Source organism: Balaenoptera acutorostrata, chromosome 17 (genome assembly GCF_949987535.1).
Source record: "Balaenoptera acutorostrata chromosome 17, mBalAcu1.1, whole genome shotgun sequence".
NCBI lineage: Eukaryota > Metazoa > Chordata > Mammalia > Artiodactyla > Balaenopteridae > Balaenoptera > Balaenoptera acutorostrata.
Window position 1 is genome coordinate 46,137,732 of NC_080080.1, and position 18,898 is coordinate 46,156,629.

Sequence of the window (18,898 nt, forward strand, 5' to 3'; positions counted from 1 at the left end):
TTCCAGGTATTTGTTTCATTACCATAATTTAACACCCCAAAATATGGACTTATTGGAGAGCTATATTCTCCGTGCCATTTAAAGCCAACTAGAACTATTTATATAATATCAGAATAGCAAAATTTCCTTCATCTCATTTTTCTAATTATATATTTGTTACTTATTAATAATTAATTTAATTTCAAAGAACTTGATTTATTTTTTAACTTTATTGAGGAATAGTTAACAAATATAATTATATGTATTCAAAACTGAATGATTACAAGAGAAGTTGACTTGCTTTTAATCTTTTCCAAACAATGTCTTGAATTTCCCTTTTATTTGCAGTAAGTAAAGACATTTCAAAAAGCTGTTAAGCTATGATGATCTTAACCATTATATATAGCTTTATTGCAAAATAAAAACCACAGAGCTTAAGAAAAATTAGGAAGTAAAATTTTTTTCATCTTTTTCTGCATCCTTTGTCTCCCACCCCTGCACACCTTAGACACCCATGACCCACATCTAAATCTGTTTACCTGAAAGCATCAGTAAAATGGTAATTCTTAAAGTGTGATCATAATCAAAAGTTTTTGTGCTTCAAAAGGAAAATGATTTCAAATCCATAAAGAGAGTGAGATTTAGGAAAATGAGCAAATGGGACAGGTTTTAAGGTGAGGTAAAGGGAATGGAGTTTTTTCTACCGGTTCTAAAATTATATCATGTATATTGCCACCTCCCTGGCAAAAAAATAAAAATAAAAATAAGGCCTGCTCATAACTTACCTATTCCACACACTAGTATTCTCCCAGAACTCGTAAATCGTGTAGCGAGATTCATTTGAAAGCTTCTGTATAGAAATACTGAAATGGAAAAGGAAAGGTGTAATTAGCCACAGGAAATTAAATACAAGAAATAAACTAATATTTCTAATCATCTCTAATCTTATCCATTTGTATAGGAAACACCTATGGTTCCTGCATGAAAATTGAAGTTTTGTTAATAATTGATTAACATGTCTGTTTAATATACTTTTTTAGTTTTCTGGTTTGGCATCATGAATACTGTCTCAGTATATTTTAGAAATCACAAATATAACATTGTAAAATTTCATTCATATATCCATTCAAAAAGTTTTGGGTTTTTTGTTTTGTTTTTTTAAATTTTATTTATTTATGGCTGTGTTGGGTCTTCGTTTCTGTGTGAGGGCTTTCTCTAGTTGCGGCAAGTGGGGGCCACTCTTCATCGCGGTGCGCAGGCCTCTCACTATCGCGGCCTCTCTTGTTGCGGAGCACAGGCTCCAGACGCGCAGGCTCAGCAATTGTGGCTCACGGGCCTAGTCACGCCGCGGCATGTGGGATCTTCCCAGACCAGGGCTCAAACCCGTGTCCCCCGCATTGGCAGGCAGATTCTCAACCACTGCACCACCAGGGAAGCCCAAGGATGTTTTTAAAAAAATCAGATGTGGTGCTTTTTTAAATGGAAGTATAGTTGATTTACATTATATTTCAGGTATACAGCATAGTGATTCAGTAGTTTTGCAGGCTATACTCCATTAAATGTTATTACAAGTTAATGGTTATAATTCCCTGTGCTATACAATACATCCTTGTTGCTTATCTATTTTATACATAGTAGTTTGTATAAACTACTTGTTTTTAAATTTTTTTAAATAATTTTTATTGGAGTATAGTTGATTTACAATGTTGTGTTAGTTTCGGGTTTACAGCAAAGTGAATCAGTTATACATAGACATATATCCACTCTTATGATTCTTTTCCCATATAGGTCATTTCAGAGTATTGAGTAGACTTCCCTGTGCTACACAGTAGGTCCTTATTAGTTATCTATTTTATATATAGTAGTATGTATATCTCAATCCCAATAAATTGAGAGATTGGGAGAAATTGGGAGAATAGGATATTGATTTAATAGAGAACATAGAACATACCAGTAAAATAGCCAAGCTCAATGTAAATTTAGGATTTACCTAAGTGTGGCCAGCAGATGGTGGTAACTACACAGAAATTGTAATACTTATTTGGCTTGTAGTTTGGTGTTTTTCACAGAGCTATTGATCTAGCTTGCTTCCATTAAGATATGATGTAGCAAATATTGTTATTAGTTCAATTTCAGATTTTCTCGGGGAAAGGTTTATAACATAATCAAAGGAATTGAACAGAAAATGAAACTGGAGATTTTCTAACCCCAGGAGTTTATAGATGGGCTTTTGGCGGGGTTCCTTGAAATCCCAGAAATGAGCTGCAAATTACTGTGCATATCTACTTTTTCCTGGGAAGAGAATCCATAGTTCTCATCATGGTCTAAAAGGATCTGTAATCCCCAAATGTAATCTGACAATGTAATGGTCAAATTTCAATCCATGACTATAAACTGCCTCCTACAAACTAATTCATTTGTATTACTTATTACATATAAAAATCACTTATCCTGCTATCTGAACCTGCCATTTTCCAGACTAGCCACAAGAATTTCACAAAATTTTAGCCTGATGCTCAAGTTTTGAAGGACTGAAGAAGATAACACAGTGTGATAAGGTAGTGGTTTGAAGTATAGCCATATAGGCTTACCTTCATCCACCATGTATTAGAGCTTTGTCACCTTGGGACCATTACTTAAACTGTTTCCTCACCTGTTAAATGGTGGTAATAATAGTACTGTGAGTACTAAATAAGGCATTACATGTAGAATGTTTTGCCCAGTAATTGTTATATTGTATGTGTGTATATGTGTGTGTGTGTGTTAGCTGTTAGCTCAATAGCGAAAAACAAAGTAGCACTTTCCTTAGGTGAGTGAAAGCTAAGCCTTAATGGTATCAAAGTTGAGAAACGTGACAGAATTAAAATGAACAGAAAAGAAACTGAGGGAAAAAGACAAATCTTTAAAAACAATGAGGAGCAGCAAGCCAATAATAATGATGATAACAATTATTATATTATTATACATACTAATAACAATGGTGATGTTTGCTAACATGTATTGCTCTGTTTCAGGCCCTAGTCTAAGCATTTCCCATGGATTAAGTCATTTTACCTTCACAGTCACTCTGGGAATCATATGGTAGATACTGTCTGTTGCCTCCCCAACTGTCATTCCCCTCTGTCTAACCAAGCCCTGCCATTGTTCATTTTGCAATATATCCAATGTACCTAAATATTTGTTTTCTAACCTCCCCTGTAGCCAGGAATGGCCATGTGACTTGAGTTGGGCCAATGAGATGCCAAGGGAAGTATGCTGAGAAGCAAGGACTTCTGGGAAACTTTGTGTCCTTAGGTTCAGACATGAGAGGATGGCTTGTTGGTGTTGCTCCTTTCTCCTTCTTCCTGACTGTAGGCCATCTGGTCAAGAGCCAGATGGAAGAGTTGAAAGACCAGTTCAGATTGTGTCTCAAAGGACTATGGGTGAAAATGCTAATCAAAATTTTTCTACAGACTGGGTGCTTTCAATTAAGGGCAAAACCGACCAATACACAGCAATGACATTTAAGGACATTGATATTTGAGACTGTACAATACAGATAATAATACATATGCAATGATGACACTGAGACAGCAAGAAAAGGTTAATGATAAAATTTTTAGAAATTTCAGCCAGCAATATTTCTGTTAAAAGGGCTTAGGGCTTGAAGGATTAGCTTTCAATTATTTGCAAACTTAAAATTACATGATGTAACTCTGAGCTTTTGCTTTGTGACTGTACTAACTTAAACACCCTCAGTCTTCCTCCTCAATGTATTCATACCTCCTGTGGCACTCAGAAACTCACTGGCTAAAGCAAGAGTTCTTTGGCTAAGCTGTCTCTGGATAAGGTCACTTAGAGCTTCAGCCCTGAGCTCCAGGAGACCTTGAACATTCCAGGAGCTAGAAAATGTCAGTGAAATGGGGAAAAATGATGTAGCTCAGGAACGGTTGGGGTTAAACATCTTACCTAAGGTAGCTTGGCTCATCAGGAACAGGACACACTTCGTCTTGGCTTCCTCTGTTCCCCAGGTGGCCTACCTTAACTCACAGAGCCTAATCACTGGAGTAAAGGGCACACAGGAAGGATAGTTCCCACAATTCTCCACCACACTACAGCGACACATTTATTTTGTCTATATAAAAATGCTGATAAATTAATGGTTCAATGTGCCACAGGGTACCATGAGTTCTTAAGGATGTTTCTTTGGCCATAGTACAACTCCCAGGGTTGATTCTTACAATGCAATTCCACATTCATGTTCCCTACATCCTTGACATGGAGTTTAGAATACATACAAATTCTAGAATTTGGTAGCTGAGAGTGACTTCAGAAATCATTTTATTCTACTTAACAGCTGTGAAATTAAGGCCAAGAACATGGCTTTAATTGTTCAAGAATGAGTATCCTATTTTCCCAACTGGTTTCCTAGATCCTTGGAAGCAGAAACTATTCTCAACTTTCCGAAGTCAAGCATGGTTCTGAGAATACACTGTGTACATCACATATATTCAGTTGGTACCTCCTCGTGCCAAACACAGGGATTAAATAAGCCTTCATGATTACAAAATATGTGAAAAGAGTAATCAAAAAATGTGTGTGTGTGTGTGTGTGTGTGTTATACATGGGTCACACAATTGCTCTGCTTGGGTTTTTCAGTAACTTTTTTAACATCTTCGTTGGAGTAAAATTGCTTTACAATGTTGTGTTAGTTGCTGCTATATAACAAACTGAATCAGCTATATGTATACATACATCCCCATATCTCCTCCCTCTTGCATCTCCCTCCCACCCTCCCTATCCCATCCCTCTGGTGGTCACAAGCACCGAGCTGATCTCCCTGTGCTATGAGGCTGCATCCCACTAGCTATCTATTTTACATTTGCTAGTGTATATATGTCAATGCTACTCTCTCACTTCATCCCAACTTCCCCTTCCCCTTCCCTGTGTCGTCAAGTCTATTCTCTATGTCTGCGTCTTTATTCCTGTCCTGCCCCTACGTTCTTCAGAACCTTTTTTTTTTTTTTAGATTCCATATATATTTGTTAGCATATGGTATTTGTTTTTCTCTTTCTGATTTACTTCACTCTGTATGACAGTCTCTAGGTCCATCCACCTCACTACAAATAACTCAATTTCATTTCTTTTTATGGCTGAGTAGTATTCCATTGTATATATGTGCCACATCTTCTTTATCCATTCATCTGTCGATGGACACTTAGGTTGCTTCCATGTCCTGGCTATTGTAAATAGAGCTGCAATGAACACTGTGGTACATAACTCTTTTTGAATTATGGTTTTCTCAGGGTATATGCCCAATAGTGGGATTGCTGGGTCATATGGTAGTTCTATTTTTAGGTTTTTGAGGAACCTCCATACTGTTCTCCATAGTGGCTGTATCAGTTTACATTCCCACCAACAGTGCAAGAGGGTTCCCTTTTCTCCACACCCTCTCCAACATTTATTGTTTGTAGATTTTTTGATGGTAGCCATTTTAACAGGTGTGAGGTGATACCTCATTGTAGTTTTGATTTGCATTTCTCTAATGATTAGTGATAAGTAATTCATTTTTAAATTCAGTTGACTGACTAACAGAAGCCCTGTCAGCCCCCCAAACCTCTGAGTGTCCTAGTCAAATACCTAGAGGGCAAAGCCTCATTAATTCAGTGCCTTGAATTTAAGAAAATAAGACCTTATAATTGGAACAAAAGGGATGTTGTCTATTCTATTCCTGGTTAACCATGTAAAGTCCAGGAAACTCTAATTCAAGGATGACCAAGTACTGACAGGAAAGATTAAACATGGGTTTTGGAGTCAGACAAACTCAGGCAAATTGTTTAACCCATGGGAGCCTATTTCCTCCTGAACTGGATGTAATACAAACCTCAGATGATGGCAGTGAAGATTAAATAAGAAAATGGAAACAAAATGCCTAATCTCATAAATCCTTAATTTCTACTTTATTTTATGGCAGCATTTCCTCTCTAAGCATGGAGAGGCTGAGCCAAACATTGTGAGAGAAGAAACTGCAAAACTCTGATAATTCACAGATAATTCAGCCAAGTCCCAGGCAATCACACTGAGGGCATTAGAGCATGACTGATGACATGAGTGGCCCATTTGACTGTTCATCAATTAATACAGATAGAAGATTAAATTTGATCAACTAATACAACTGAATTTAGATAGGCACACCAGCATAACATGTATTCCACATATTTTCCATTTCTTTGTGGTGATTCTGTGATGCTCATTTCTTCTGATAAAGTCTACTTTTTGGTAATTCCAGTAAAAGAAAGAAAGCTGAAACGCAATAAGGAGTGAAGAGTTGTTAAGAAACAAAGCAGTCTTGCAAAGGAAAAGGAGAGTCTTAGAGTCTCAATTTATCTTACAGGAAAAGGATACTCTCCTTCCCTTTACTTCACAGCTGGAGCTTAGGGAGTAATTTTTCCTCCTCATTGAGAGAACAGAGTTTGCATCAGGCAACATAAATCTATCTACTCTCTTACTCTCCCACAGCCTGTTTTCCTCACCCTGTGGCTGTTCTAGTCACTTTAGGTCATTTTCCCAACACACATTAAATCAGTGTTTCTGAACCTTAAAAATAGTAAAACTTTTTACCATTTTTGTAAATGTAAAATATCTAATCTATTCCTGGAAATTGTGATACCCCAAGTCAGATTTTATTTTCTTTATAGCCTCACTAACCAAAAGGAGTTTACTGAGCTCTACTTTTTGCAGTTTACACTGTGGACCGTATATGTTCTTTCTGCATTCTCCAAAACATCAGTTTTATTTTTAAATGAGTAGGCTTTTTAAAACTACGTATACTCTCACTTTGGCAAATCTCTTTTAAGTCACTGAAATAAAAAGACTAAAATGGGGTTTTGATTTGGGCCGGTCGTGAAGTATAGTAACAATAGCAAAAAAAGTAGTGCCTGTTATCAGGCACTACTGGGAAGATCGGGAGCTGTATGACATTAATGGCACTGAGCAAGTCCTATTCTACTCTATAAAGGAGGTTAGCCAGCCAGACAACAAGGAAGGAATAGTAAGTGCAGCAGTAATCCCAGCTCATGTTTCCTGGCCCTCAGTGGATGAGAGGCACTCAGTTAATCCTCTCAACCACTTTATGAGGAAACTGAGGCTTAGAGCAAGTAAGGATCTTTCCTAAACCCACAAAGTTAATACAACCCATGTATAATTCCAGAGCCAGACTTCTTAGCTGCAGAAGTATTCTGCCAGAGTGTGAACAAAATATAACTAGTAATTACTGGGAGGAACACCAAAGAGACATAAAGTATGTGTTTCTTTTTGCACATACATGCATGCACACATGTGCTAAAAGGCTTTCCCAATGTTCTAAGAGTATTGTGAAATACAATTTAAACAAGCTCCTAAGGTAGGGGTGGATTTGGTTGTGGCAGTTTTCCAGGAGCAGGTGAGTTTGATCTTTGGAATTAAGGTAGAGCATGGGCTGGCAGAGACCTGAAGCTGGGTGCACACTTCTGGGAAGGAGAGTGGCCAGATCGAAGGCACAGCGGTAAGACAATAGATTATGCTGGAAAGGCAATATGCAGCTGGGCACTGTTGAGGCATAGTGTTCAGGTGAGGGAGAACAAATGGTAGCAGTGCTATGGATTTCTGGGGTCTGTTGGTAGTATAATTGTAGGGTCAGGATAAACTTCTGACATTTGATAAGATACTCATTAGATAGTTATTGCAGGTTTCTGAGTAAGAGAATTCTATGATAATTGTTTCTGGAAAATTATAATTGTAGTAGTTGTTTATTGGACTACTTGGAGTAGAGAAACTGAAGATGAGGTATAGTTTATATTTTAGTAGCCTGAGATAACAGAAGGCTGAGCTGGAGTGGCCATGGAAATAACTTTTTTTTTTTTAAATGACAAAGTCCTGCCATCAAGACTTCAGAGATGGTGCAACTTCATAATGAATGGCTGAAATGGTGGTTATTAGGCCATAGAGCGCACTCTCAAGGTAGCAATCAGAGCTAGATGCATTAGAGTTGAGGCCTCATATACCAGAGATGATTTAAATCAGAGTGTGAGTCTGCCTGGATGTAAAAGGAGGAATTTCAGTCTATTTGACTTCCATTGGTGCTCCTAATGCTCAAATCCACACAGAGTCCAAGGATAAAAGAGAAAACAGCCTGTTTAACTCTGCAAAATGCATCACCCCGAGGGCTAGAATGACCATCATAACTTTAGATGAAGATTCTCAAATAACAGTCTTCCAGACCCCACCCTCATCTAAGACACATGAGCAGGAGCACTTACCGCAAGCAACCACTTTGGGAGGAAGCACTCTCCACATAGTGTTTCAGAGCGAGTTGGAATTCTTCCAAGTCCTGTTCTATCACAGACATCTGACGCTGCACAAGCATGATGTGCTGCAGAGGAAGGGGCAAGTGTTACTATGTTGACTATCATGGAGCCTCCCTAAGCCAAACCCCTACTGCTCATCCCATCCCTCCTCACAAAACAAACAATTTTTCATCTAAAAATGACTAAAAAGGCCATGACTAGTCCAAGTAATAACACTGTATAAAAGCTGTAGTATAGGCAGGATATTTTCTTGCCTCTAGTAACAGGCACTAAAAAAGGTGTCCTTCATGATGACATATTTCCCTTTTAAAAGCAGTGGTTCTCCATCAGAATCACTGGGGAGGTTTTAAAATTGCATTTATATCAGAATCTCTGGAGTGGGGTCCAGGCACTGGTATTTATAAAAACCTCTCCAAATGACTTTAATGTGCAGCCAGGGTTGGGATCACTGACCTAAAGTCACTTACCAACTTTTAAAGAGAAGTTCTGTTGTACACAATGCACAGCTCCAGCTTCTCCTTGGCTATTTTGTGATATTAGACATATTATGAATTTCATTACAACCAAATTTCAAAAAATATGTGTTCACTGAGGCATTTCCAAAGCTACATAAACCATCACAGGGTTCTCAAACAATTAACCACCTATAATAGGCCCCACTCAAATCTCATGGCATTAGATGAAACCTGTGTTTAATGGATCATGCTGGGTTGGATGACAACTGATTCTTGTAACAAATCCTATTACCATTATAGCACCTGTAGTTTGAATACTTTCCTAAAGATCTGCCTATGGGCTTCTCATGGTATTTTGATCTCAAGATTAGTCCTTTCCTCATCAATTTTTGGTAGTGAATCATAAAAGTGCAAAAAAAAAACAAGGATTGGAAGTGAATTATAAAAGTGCAAAGCAACAACAATAACGTGAGAAAGATTTAGAATATGAGGAAACTAACTTGCATAATCTTACCCAGCTATGTAGCAGTAGAGCTAGAATTAAGCCTCTGGTTTGCTATCTCCTATTCCAATGAACTTCTCTCTTAATGTTAACAGCTACCATTGGATGAACACTAATTATATTGTAGGTATTATGTTAGGCACTTTTTATATTGAACAAATGTTCCTACTTTGTGTTCCTACAGGGAATTAGTAAATGCTGGATTCTAGTATACAGTGATGGATTAAGATAGAATTCTTGTCTTCATAGGTTTTAGCAAAGAAATAAACAAGTCTTGAACACTGTGTCGAAGAAGTAATTTTAAGTATGGCCCATGAAACTTATTGTATGTAAATTGATCAGAATTCTACTAAAATTTTGACCAACTGTATTGCCGAATAAATTTTGATCCTTGTGTTAAAATCCTTTGACTATTTAAGGCTTAAAATAATATTTGGGCCCCCAAACTCATATGAGCAGGAAGCAGGCTGTGAATACTGCATAACCCCTAAGAAAGGTAATGTTCCACAATGGGCTGACTCAGGTGTGGTCATGGATGATAATGGACCAAGAAGAAACTCTTAAAGAAGAACAGAAAACAGAGTTCCTCTTAGAATGGAGATCTGGTGTCTAATAGTGGAACTTCCTTCATTAACCAGATCTCAGAATGGAGATCTGGTGTCTAATAGTGGAACTTCCTTCATTAACTAGATCTCAGAATGGAGATCTTGTGTCTAATAGTGGAACTTCCTTCATTAAAATACCTTCCCAGTATGAATTCATTGTTGCAACTAACCCGAGAATGTTGTGTATTTCCTATTCATCTGTTTTCTGAGTGGCAGTTTTATGGCATTTATCCTGGCCTAGTTTTATCATTGTATATTTTATCTGTGTGTGTGCAGGGGTTGGGGGTTTCAGACCTTAAAGGGCTACATCCTGACCTTACAGAGAAGACTAAACATCATCCAGGGATCTTGGATTTTGAGCTAGAAGCAGTAACTGGAGGAGACTTTGGGTGATCTCCCTTGTGAAGGTAATGTGTTCTATAAATGTGAAAAGAAAGATGCAAATGAACATCTGATGACCAGAAGGTAGACTATGGCACAGACTCCAAACTGTTCATCAAAATCCATTTCTTTCTTCTTTCTAGGTATAGAGTTAGACTTACAAATTCCATTATCCCTTGAAGTTAGGTGTAGCCAACTGACGAGTTCTCACCAACAGAATATGAGCAGAAGTGCTGTGTACTACTTTTGAGCTAAGACTTTCAGGAAGGATGTGAGCCTCCTCCACCTTCTCTTTCTCTTTTCTGCTAGTAAGATGAAGACCTGCCTTAGGACTGGCAGGCCCACAGGTGAGAGAAGTCTGTGTCCCTGAATCATTGTGAGGACTATTTACTAGGAAAACTTTTATTGCATTGGAATCATCCTACATCTTGGGTCTATTTGTTTCCATAACCTAGTCAGCTAAATGAGTTCAGTAATTTTAATTGAGCTTTATCTTATTTCCCTTCAGGATCAGGAATCAAAGTCAATAACTATCTCCTAAGGTTGTATAATGAACAATCAGCCTCCTATCTCACTCTCCCAGGACCTAGTTTTAATATCAATGACTAAGAGTTAAAGATAATCTCTACCAAAATAATTATGGATACATCCTTTTGACAAAAATCTACAGGTCAGATATTTGACAAACAGTGACTCACATGATTCTTATGGGCTTTCCTAATGAAATATTATAAATATATCCACCTATTCCATCATAATTCTTTTAGTCTGAAGGCAATAGTTATGTGATCTAGTGAGGCAGGTTGTAAATATGACCAGAGTCCTTCACTACTCCCTGAACCCATGCCCTTTGAAATGTGACTTTTCACTTCTCCATCTAGACATGGATTCTATTTCCCCTTTTCTTGGATCTGGGCTGGACTTCTCACATGCTTTGGCCAACAGAACGTGGCAGAAGTGACGCTGTGGTGGTTTCAAATTTAGGCCCCAAGAGACCTTGTGAGTTTCCACTCTTTCGCTTGGATCCCTGACATTGTCATGTAAATGAGCCCTGCTAGAGCAGGGGTCAGCAAACTTTTTATGTAAAGGGCCAGAGAGTAAAGGTTTTAGGCTTTGAAGGCCATATGGTTCCTGTCACAACTACTCAACTCCCCTGTTTTATTGTGAAAGCAAACATAGGCAATAAATAAACAAATGGGTATGGCTCTATTCCAGTGAAACCTTATATATAAAGACAAGCAGTGAGCTGTAGTTTTGCCAACCCCTATGCTGGAGGATTAAAACCACATAGAACAAAGCTGAGTCAGTGGATTCATCCTAGCTGAGGTCCTAGACATGTGAGAAAGCCCAGCTATTATCAGTAAAGCTGGCATGCAGCTGATTACAGATGCCAAAAGGGAGCCAGCTGAGACCACCAAGATGATCTCGCCCTAAATTGCCTACATGCAGAATTGTGGTTTAAGCCGTTCAGTTTTGGGTGGTTTGCTATATAGCAATAGCTAAATGGTTCACTCACTTATATACATGGATGTGAATATGATTTGGAAAAATTAAATTTACTCTGCAATCCAAACAAGGCACTTCTTTCCCCTCTTTTCCTCAGATATTTACACAAAGAAATCAGTTTATAAAGAGGCCCAGATAATCTGCCTGCATTTTATGACTACTGTGACAAGTGGAGCTTTTTGAATCTTGGGTAATTTAAGGTAGACTTTCTGAGGTCCAAAGAAAATCCTTAAATTTTTCTATGCTGGCCATGTTAAGATGTGGTATATGGAGTACGGGAGAAGTAGGGAAGGGGTCCTAATATCTTCATGATATTTCTATATGTCTCTTGTTTAAAATATACAGCCTTTAATCCTTACTGAAATCTGAGATCCTATAATGTAAATGGCCAGCCCAGAACTTTCTTTCACGGTAGAAAATAATGCTACATTTTTGTTTCTCTGCTTTGGAAGGGGTTAATGTTGCTTTTATGACTCACCTTATAGGGATTTTGTTACAATGGAATTAAGGTGGAATATTTGGGTTTTCTTGGGCTGAGAAGTGCTAATTATGAAAGGTTAATCCAGGTTTACTGAATAGTATTTCCCAGTGACGTTACGTTACAGTTGCATGTACCTCTGATTTCTTGGATCTTTTTATTTCAAGAAATATCAGCTTTTTAAATAACTGGAGACAAAGAAATGTTTTAAACACAACCAATTTGTTTTATTTTATTCTGTCTCTATTACTACATTTACAATTGTGTTCCAAGCATTCTTCAGAAACATCAGAACCTTCCTTGTGTGCTCTTGTTGGAGTCTCTTAACAGCTACTGCAAAGCAAGACTATGTTTTGAAAGTCTCTGACATGTTAGTTGGCAATAGCCCACAAAACACATAAAAGTGCATGGCAGAATTAATTTACTCACAAAATATTGTTCATAGGTTTAATGAAGATACAGAAGCAAAAAAAAAAAAAAAGATATTAGATTTGTAAACTCCTATTGTATGAAAAGGGATTCTAGTGTATATATACAAAAATAATGTGCTCAAGAAAAGTTAACAGTTTTTGAAAAGCACCAGAATGTGATAAAATTTGTTTAAAATTATATTGACTTTTTTTGTTAACATCTTTACTGGAGTATAATTGCTTTACAATGTTGTGTTAGTTTCTGTTGTATAACAGAGTGAATCAGCTATATGTACCCTTATATCCCCATAACCCTTCCCTCTTGCATCTCCCTCCCACCATCCCTACCCCACCCCTCTAGGTGGTCACAAAGCAATGTGCTGATCTCCCTGTGCAATGCAGCTACTTCCCACTAGCTATCTATTTTACATTTGGTAGTGTATATATGTCAGTGCTACTCTCTCACTTCGTTCCAGCTTCCCCTTCCCCTTCACCATGTCCTCAAGTCCACCCTCTACATCTACAACTTTATTCAGGTCCTGCCCCTAGGTTCATCAGAACCTTTTTATTTTTTATTTTTTCAGATTCCATATATATGTGTTAGCATATGGTATTTGTTTTTCTTTTTCTGACTTACTTCACTCTGTATGACAGACTCTAGGTCCGTCCACCTCAGTACAAATAACTCAATTTTGTTTCTTTTTATGGCTGAGTAATATTCCATTGTATATATGTGCCACATCTATCAGTGAACACTTAGGTTGCTTCCATGTTCTGGTTATTGTAAATAGTCCTGCAGTGAACATTGTGATACATGACCCTCTATGAATTATGGTTCTCTCAGGGTATATGCCCAGTAATGGGATTGCTGGGTCATATGGTAGTTCTATTTTTAGTTTTTGAAGGAACCTCCATACTGTACTCCATAGTGGCTGTATCAATTTACATTACCACCAACAGTGAGAGAGGGTTCCCTTTTCTCCACACCCTCTCCAGCATTTATTGTTTGTAGATTTTTGATGATGGCCATTCTGACCAGTGTTGGGTGTGATACCTCACTGTAGTTTTGATTTGCATTCTCTAATGATTAGTGGTGTTGAGCATCCTTTCATTTGTTTGTTGGCAATCAGTATGTCTTCTCTGGAGAAATGTCTATTTAGGTGCATCCTTTCATTTGTTTGTTGGCAATCAGTATGTCTTCTTTGGAGAAATGTCTATTTAGGTCTTCTGCCCATTTTTGAATTGGGTTATTTGTTTTTTCATACTGAGCTGCAGGAGCTGATTGTATATTTTGGAGATTAATCCTTTGTCAGTTTATTCATTTGCAAATATCTTCTCCCATTCCAAGGGTTGTCTTTTCATCTTGTTTATGGTTTCCTCTGCTGGGCTTTTAAGTTTCATTAGGTCCCATTTGTTTATTTTTGTTTTTATTTCCATTACTCTAGGAGCTGGGTCAAAAAGGCTGTTCCTGTGATTTATGTCACAGATCGCTCTGCCGATGTTTTCCTCTAAGAGTTTTATAGTGTCTGGCCTTATATTTAGGTCTTTAATCCATTTTGAGTTTATTTTTGTGTATGGTGTTAGGAAGTGTTCTAATTGCATTCTTTAACATGTAGCTGTCCAGTTTTCCCAGCACCACTTATTGAAGATGCTATCTTTCTCCATTGTATATTCTTGCCTCCTTTATCAAAGATAAGGTGACCATATGTGCATGGGTTTACCTCTGGGCTTTCTATCATGTTCCATTGATCTATATTTCTGTTTTTGTGCCACTACCATACTGTCTTATTATTTTAGCTTTGTAGTATAGTCTGAAGTCAGGGAGCCTGATTCCTCCAGCTCCTTTTCTTTTTCTCAAGATTGTTTTGGGTACTTGGGGTCTTTTGTGTTTCCATACAAATTGTGAAATTTCTTGTTCTAGTTCTTTGAAAAATGCCATTGGTAGTTTGATAAGGATTGCACTGAACCTGTAGACTGCTTAGGGTAGTATAGTCACTTTCATAATGTGGATTCTTCCAATCCAAGAACATGGTATATCTCTCCATCTGTTTGTATCATCTTTAATTTCTTTCATCAGTGTCTATAAACTATAAGTTTTATGCATACAGGTCTTCTGTCTCCTTAGGTAGGTTTATTCCTAGGTATTTTATTCTTTTTGTTGCAATGGTAAATGGGAGTCTTTCCTTAATTTCTCTTTCAGATTTTTCATCATTAGTGTATAGGAATGCAAGAGATTTCTGTGCATTAATTTTGTATCCTGCTACTTTACCAGATTCGTTGTTTAGCTCTAGTTGCTTTCTGCTAGCATCTTTAGGATTCTCTATGTATAGTATCATGTCATATGCAATGACAGTTTTACTTCTTCTTTTCCAATTTGGATTCCTTTTATTTCTTTTCATCTCTGATTGCTGTGTCTAAAACTTCCAAAACTATGTTGAATAATAGCTATGAGAGTGGGCTACCTTGTCTTGTTCCTGATCTTATTGGAAATGGTTTCAGTTTTTCACCATTGAGAATGATGTTGGCTGTGGGTTTGTCATATATGGCCTTCATTATGTTGAGGTAAGTTCCCTCTATGCCTACTTTCTGGAGGGTTTTTATCATAAATGGGTGTTGAATTTTGTTAATAGTTTTTCTGCATTTATTGAGATTATCATATTGTTTTAATTCTTAAATTTGTTAATATGATGTATCATATTGAGAGATTTTGTGTATATTGAAGAATCCCTGCGTTCCTGGGATAAACCCCACCTGATCATGGTGTATGATCTTTTAGTGTGATGTTGGATTCTGTTTACTAGTATTTTGTTGAGGATTTTGACATCTATGTTCATCAGTGATATTGACCTGTAGTTTGTTTTGTATGATATCTTTGTCTGGTTTTGGTATCAGGGTGATGGTGGCCTCGTAGAATGAGTTTGGGAGTGTTCCTCCCTTTGCTATATTTTGGAAGAGTTTGAGAAGGATTGGTGTTAGCTCTCCTCTAAATGTTTGATAGAATTTGCCTGTGAAGCCATCTGGTCCTGGGCTTTTGTTTGTTGGAAGATTTTTTAATCACAGTTTCAATTTCAGTGCCTATGATTGGTCTGTTTATATTTTCTATTTCTTCCTGGTTCAGTCTCAGAAGGTTGTGCTTTTCTAAGAATTTGTCTATTTCTTCCAGATTGTCCATTTTATTGCCATATAGTTGCTTGTAGTGATCTCTCATGATCCTTTGCATTTCTGCAGTGTCAGTTGTTACTTCTCCTTTTTCATTTCTAATTCTGTTAATTTTAGTCTTCTCCCTTTTTTTCTTAGTGAGTCTGGCTAATGGTTTATCATTTTTGTTTTTCTTCTCAAAGAACAAACATTTAGTTTTATTGCTCTTTGCTATTGTTTTCTTCATTTCCTTTTCATTTATTTCTGATCTGATTTTATGATTACTTTCCTTCTGATAGCTTTGGGTTTTTGTTTTTGTTTTTTTGTTCTTCTTTCTCTAATTGCTTTAGGTGTAAGGTTAGGTTTTTTATTTGAGATGTTTCTTGTTTCTTAAGGTAGGATTGTATTGCTATAAACTTCCCTCTTAGAACTGCTTTTGTTGCATACCATAGGTTTCGGGTCATTGTGTTTCCATTGTGATTTGTTTCTAGATGTTTTTTTATTTCCTCTCTGATTTCTTCAGGGATCTCTAGGTTATTTAGTAGCATATTGTTTAGCCTCCATGTTTTCATATTTTTTACCGTTTTTTCCCCCTATAATTGATATCCAGTCTCATAGCATTGTGGTCAGAAAAGGTACTTGATATGATTTCAGTTTTTTTAAATTCACCAATGCTTGATTTGTGACCCAAGATATGATCTATCCTGAAGAGTGTTCCATGAGCTCTTGAGAAAAAGTGTATTCTGTTGTTTTTGGATGGAATGTCTTATAAATATCAATGAAGTCCATCTTTTTTGATGTTTCATTTAAAGCTTGTGTTTCCTTATTTATTTTCATTTTGGATGATCTCTCCATTGGTGAAAGTGGGGTGTTAAAACCTCCTACTATGATTGTGTTGCTGTCAATTTCCACTTTTATAGCTGTTAGCATTTGCCTTATGTATTCAGGTGCTCCTATGTTGGGTGCATAGATATCTACAATTATTGTATCTTCTGCTTGGAATGATCCCTTGATCATTATGAAGTGTCCTTCTTTGTCTCTTGTAATAGTCTTTATTTTAAAGTCTATTTTGTCTGATATGAGAATTGCTACTCCAGCTTTCTTTTGATTTCCATTGCATGGAATACCTTTTTCCATCCCCTCACTTTCAGTTTGTATGTACCCCTAGGTTTGAAGTGGGTCTCTTGTAGACAGCATGTATATGGGTCTTTTTTTTGTATCCATTCAGCCAGTCTATGTCTTTTGGTGGGAGCATTTAATCCATTTACATTTAAGGTAATTATCTATATGTATGTTCCTATTACCAATTTCTTAATTGTTTAAGGTTTGTTTCTGTAGGTCTTTTCCTTCTCTTGTGTTTCCTGCCTAGAGAAGTTCCTTTAGCATTTGTTGCAAACCTGGTTTGTTGGTGCTGAATTCTCTTAACTTTTGCTTGTCTGTAAAGGTTTTAATTTCTCTGTCTAATGTGAATGACACCCTTGCTGGTAGAGTAATCTTGGTTGTAGGTTTTTCCCTTTCATCACTTTAAATATGTCCTGCCACACTCTTCTGGCTTGCAGAGATTTTGCTGAAGAACCAGCTGTTAACCTTATGGGGATTCCCTTGTATGTTATTTGTTGCTTTTCCCTTGCTGCTTTTATATTTTTTGTTTGAATTTAATTTTTGATAGTTTGATTAAGATGTGTCTTGGTGTGTTTCTCCTTGGATTTTTCCTATATGGGACTCTCTGCACTTCCTGGACTTGATTGACTATTTCATTTCCCATGTTAGGGAAGTTATCAACTATAACCTATTCAAATATTTTCTCAGTCCCTTTCTTTTTCTCTTCTTCTTCTATGAACCCTATAATTTGAATGTTGGTACATTTAATGTTGTCCCAGAGGTCTCTGAGACTGTCCTCATTTCTTTTCATTCTTTTTCCTTTATTCTGCTCTGCAGTATTTATTTCCACTATTTTATCTTCCAGGTCATTTATCTGTTCTTCTGCTTATTTATTCTGCTATTGATTCCTTCTAGAGAATTTTTAATTTCATTTACTTTGTTGTTCATGACTGTTTGTTTGCTCTTTAGTTCTTCTAAGTCTTGTTAAAAGTTTCTTGTATTTTCTCCATTCTATTTCCAAGATTTTGGATCTTCTTCCCTATACTTACTCTGAATTCTTTTTCAGGTAGACTGACTATTTCCTCCTCATTTGTTTGGTCTGGTGGGTTTTTACCTTGCTTCTTCATCTGATGCATATTTCTCTGTCTTCCCATTTTGTTTAACTTACTGTGTTTGGGATCTCCTTTTCGAAGCCTGCAGGTTTGTAGTTCCAGCTGTTTTTGGTGTCTGCCCACAGTAGGTAATGTTGATTCAGTGGTTTGTGTAGAGTTCCTGGTGGAGGGGACTGGTGCCTGTGTTCTGGTGGGTGGGGCTGGATCTTGTCTTTCTGGTGGCAGGACCGTGTCTGGTATTGTGTTTTGGGAGTCTGTGCACTTAGTATGATTTTAGGCTACCTCTCTGCTAAAGGGTGGGGTTGTTTTCTTATCTTGCTAGTTGTTTGGCATTAGGGGTCCAGCACTGGAGCATGCTTGTGGTTGGGTGGAGGTAAGGCTTAGTGTGGAGATGGAGATCTCTGGGAGAGCTCTCGCTGATTGATATTACATGGGACCAGGAGGTCTCTGGTGGTCCAATGTCCTGAACTCAGCTCTCCCCCCCTCAGAAAACCCTGACATCACACCAGAGCATCAAGACCCTGTCAGCCACACAGCTCAGAAGAAAACGGAGAAAAAAGGGAGAAAAAAATTAAAATAAAATAAATAATGTTATTAAAATAACAAAATTTAAAAGTAGTAATAATAGAGAGAGCTTCAAGATGGCGGAAGAGTAAGATGCAGAGATCACCTTCCTCCCCAAAAATACATCAGAAATACATCTATATGTGGAACAACTCCTACAGAACACCTACTGAATGCTGGCAGAAGACCTCAGACCTCCCAAAAGGCAAGAAGCTCCCCACGTACCTGGGTAGGGCAAAAGAAAAAAAAAAAAAAAAAAAAACAGAGGCAAAAGAATAGGGAGGGGACTTGCACCAGTGGGAGGGAGCTGTGAAGGAGGAAAGGTTTCCACACACTAGGAAGC

General features: G+C 37.4%; 1 protein-coding gene across 1 annotated transcript in view; it reads right to left on the reverse strand.

Annotated features, from left to right (window-relative positions):
* NECAB1 (N-terminal EF-hand calcium binding protein 1) overlaps positions 1-18,898 on the reverse strand; it is a 219,208-nt gene that overhangs the window by 4,982 nt on the left and 195,328 nt on the right. The window contains exons 9-10 of the mRNA XM_007177498.2: positions 8,256-8,368; positions 765-842 (exon numbers count right to left, since the gene is read on the reverse strand). Of these exons, the coding sequence (XP_007177560.2) occupies positions 765-842; positions 8,256-8,368 (191 nt within the window). The remainder of the gene's footprint in view (positions 1-764; positions 843-8,255; positions 8,369-18,898) is intronic.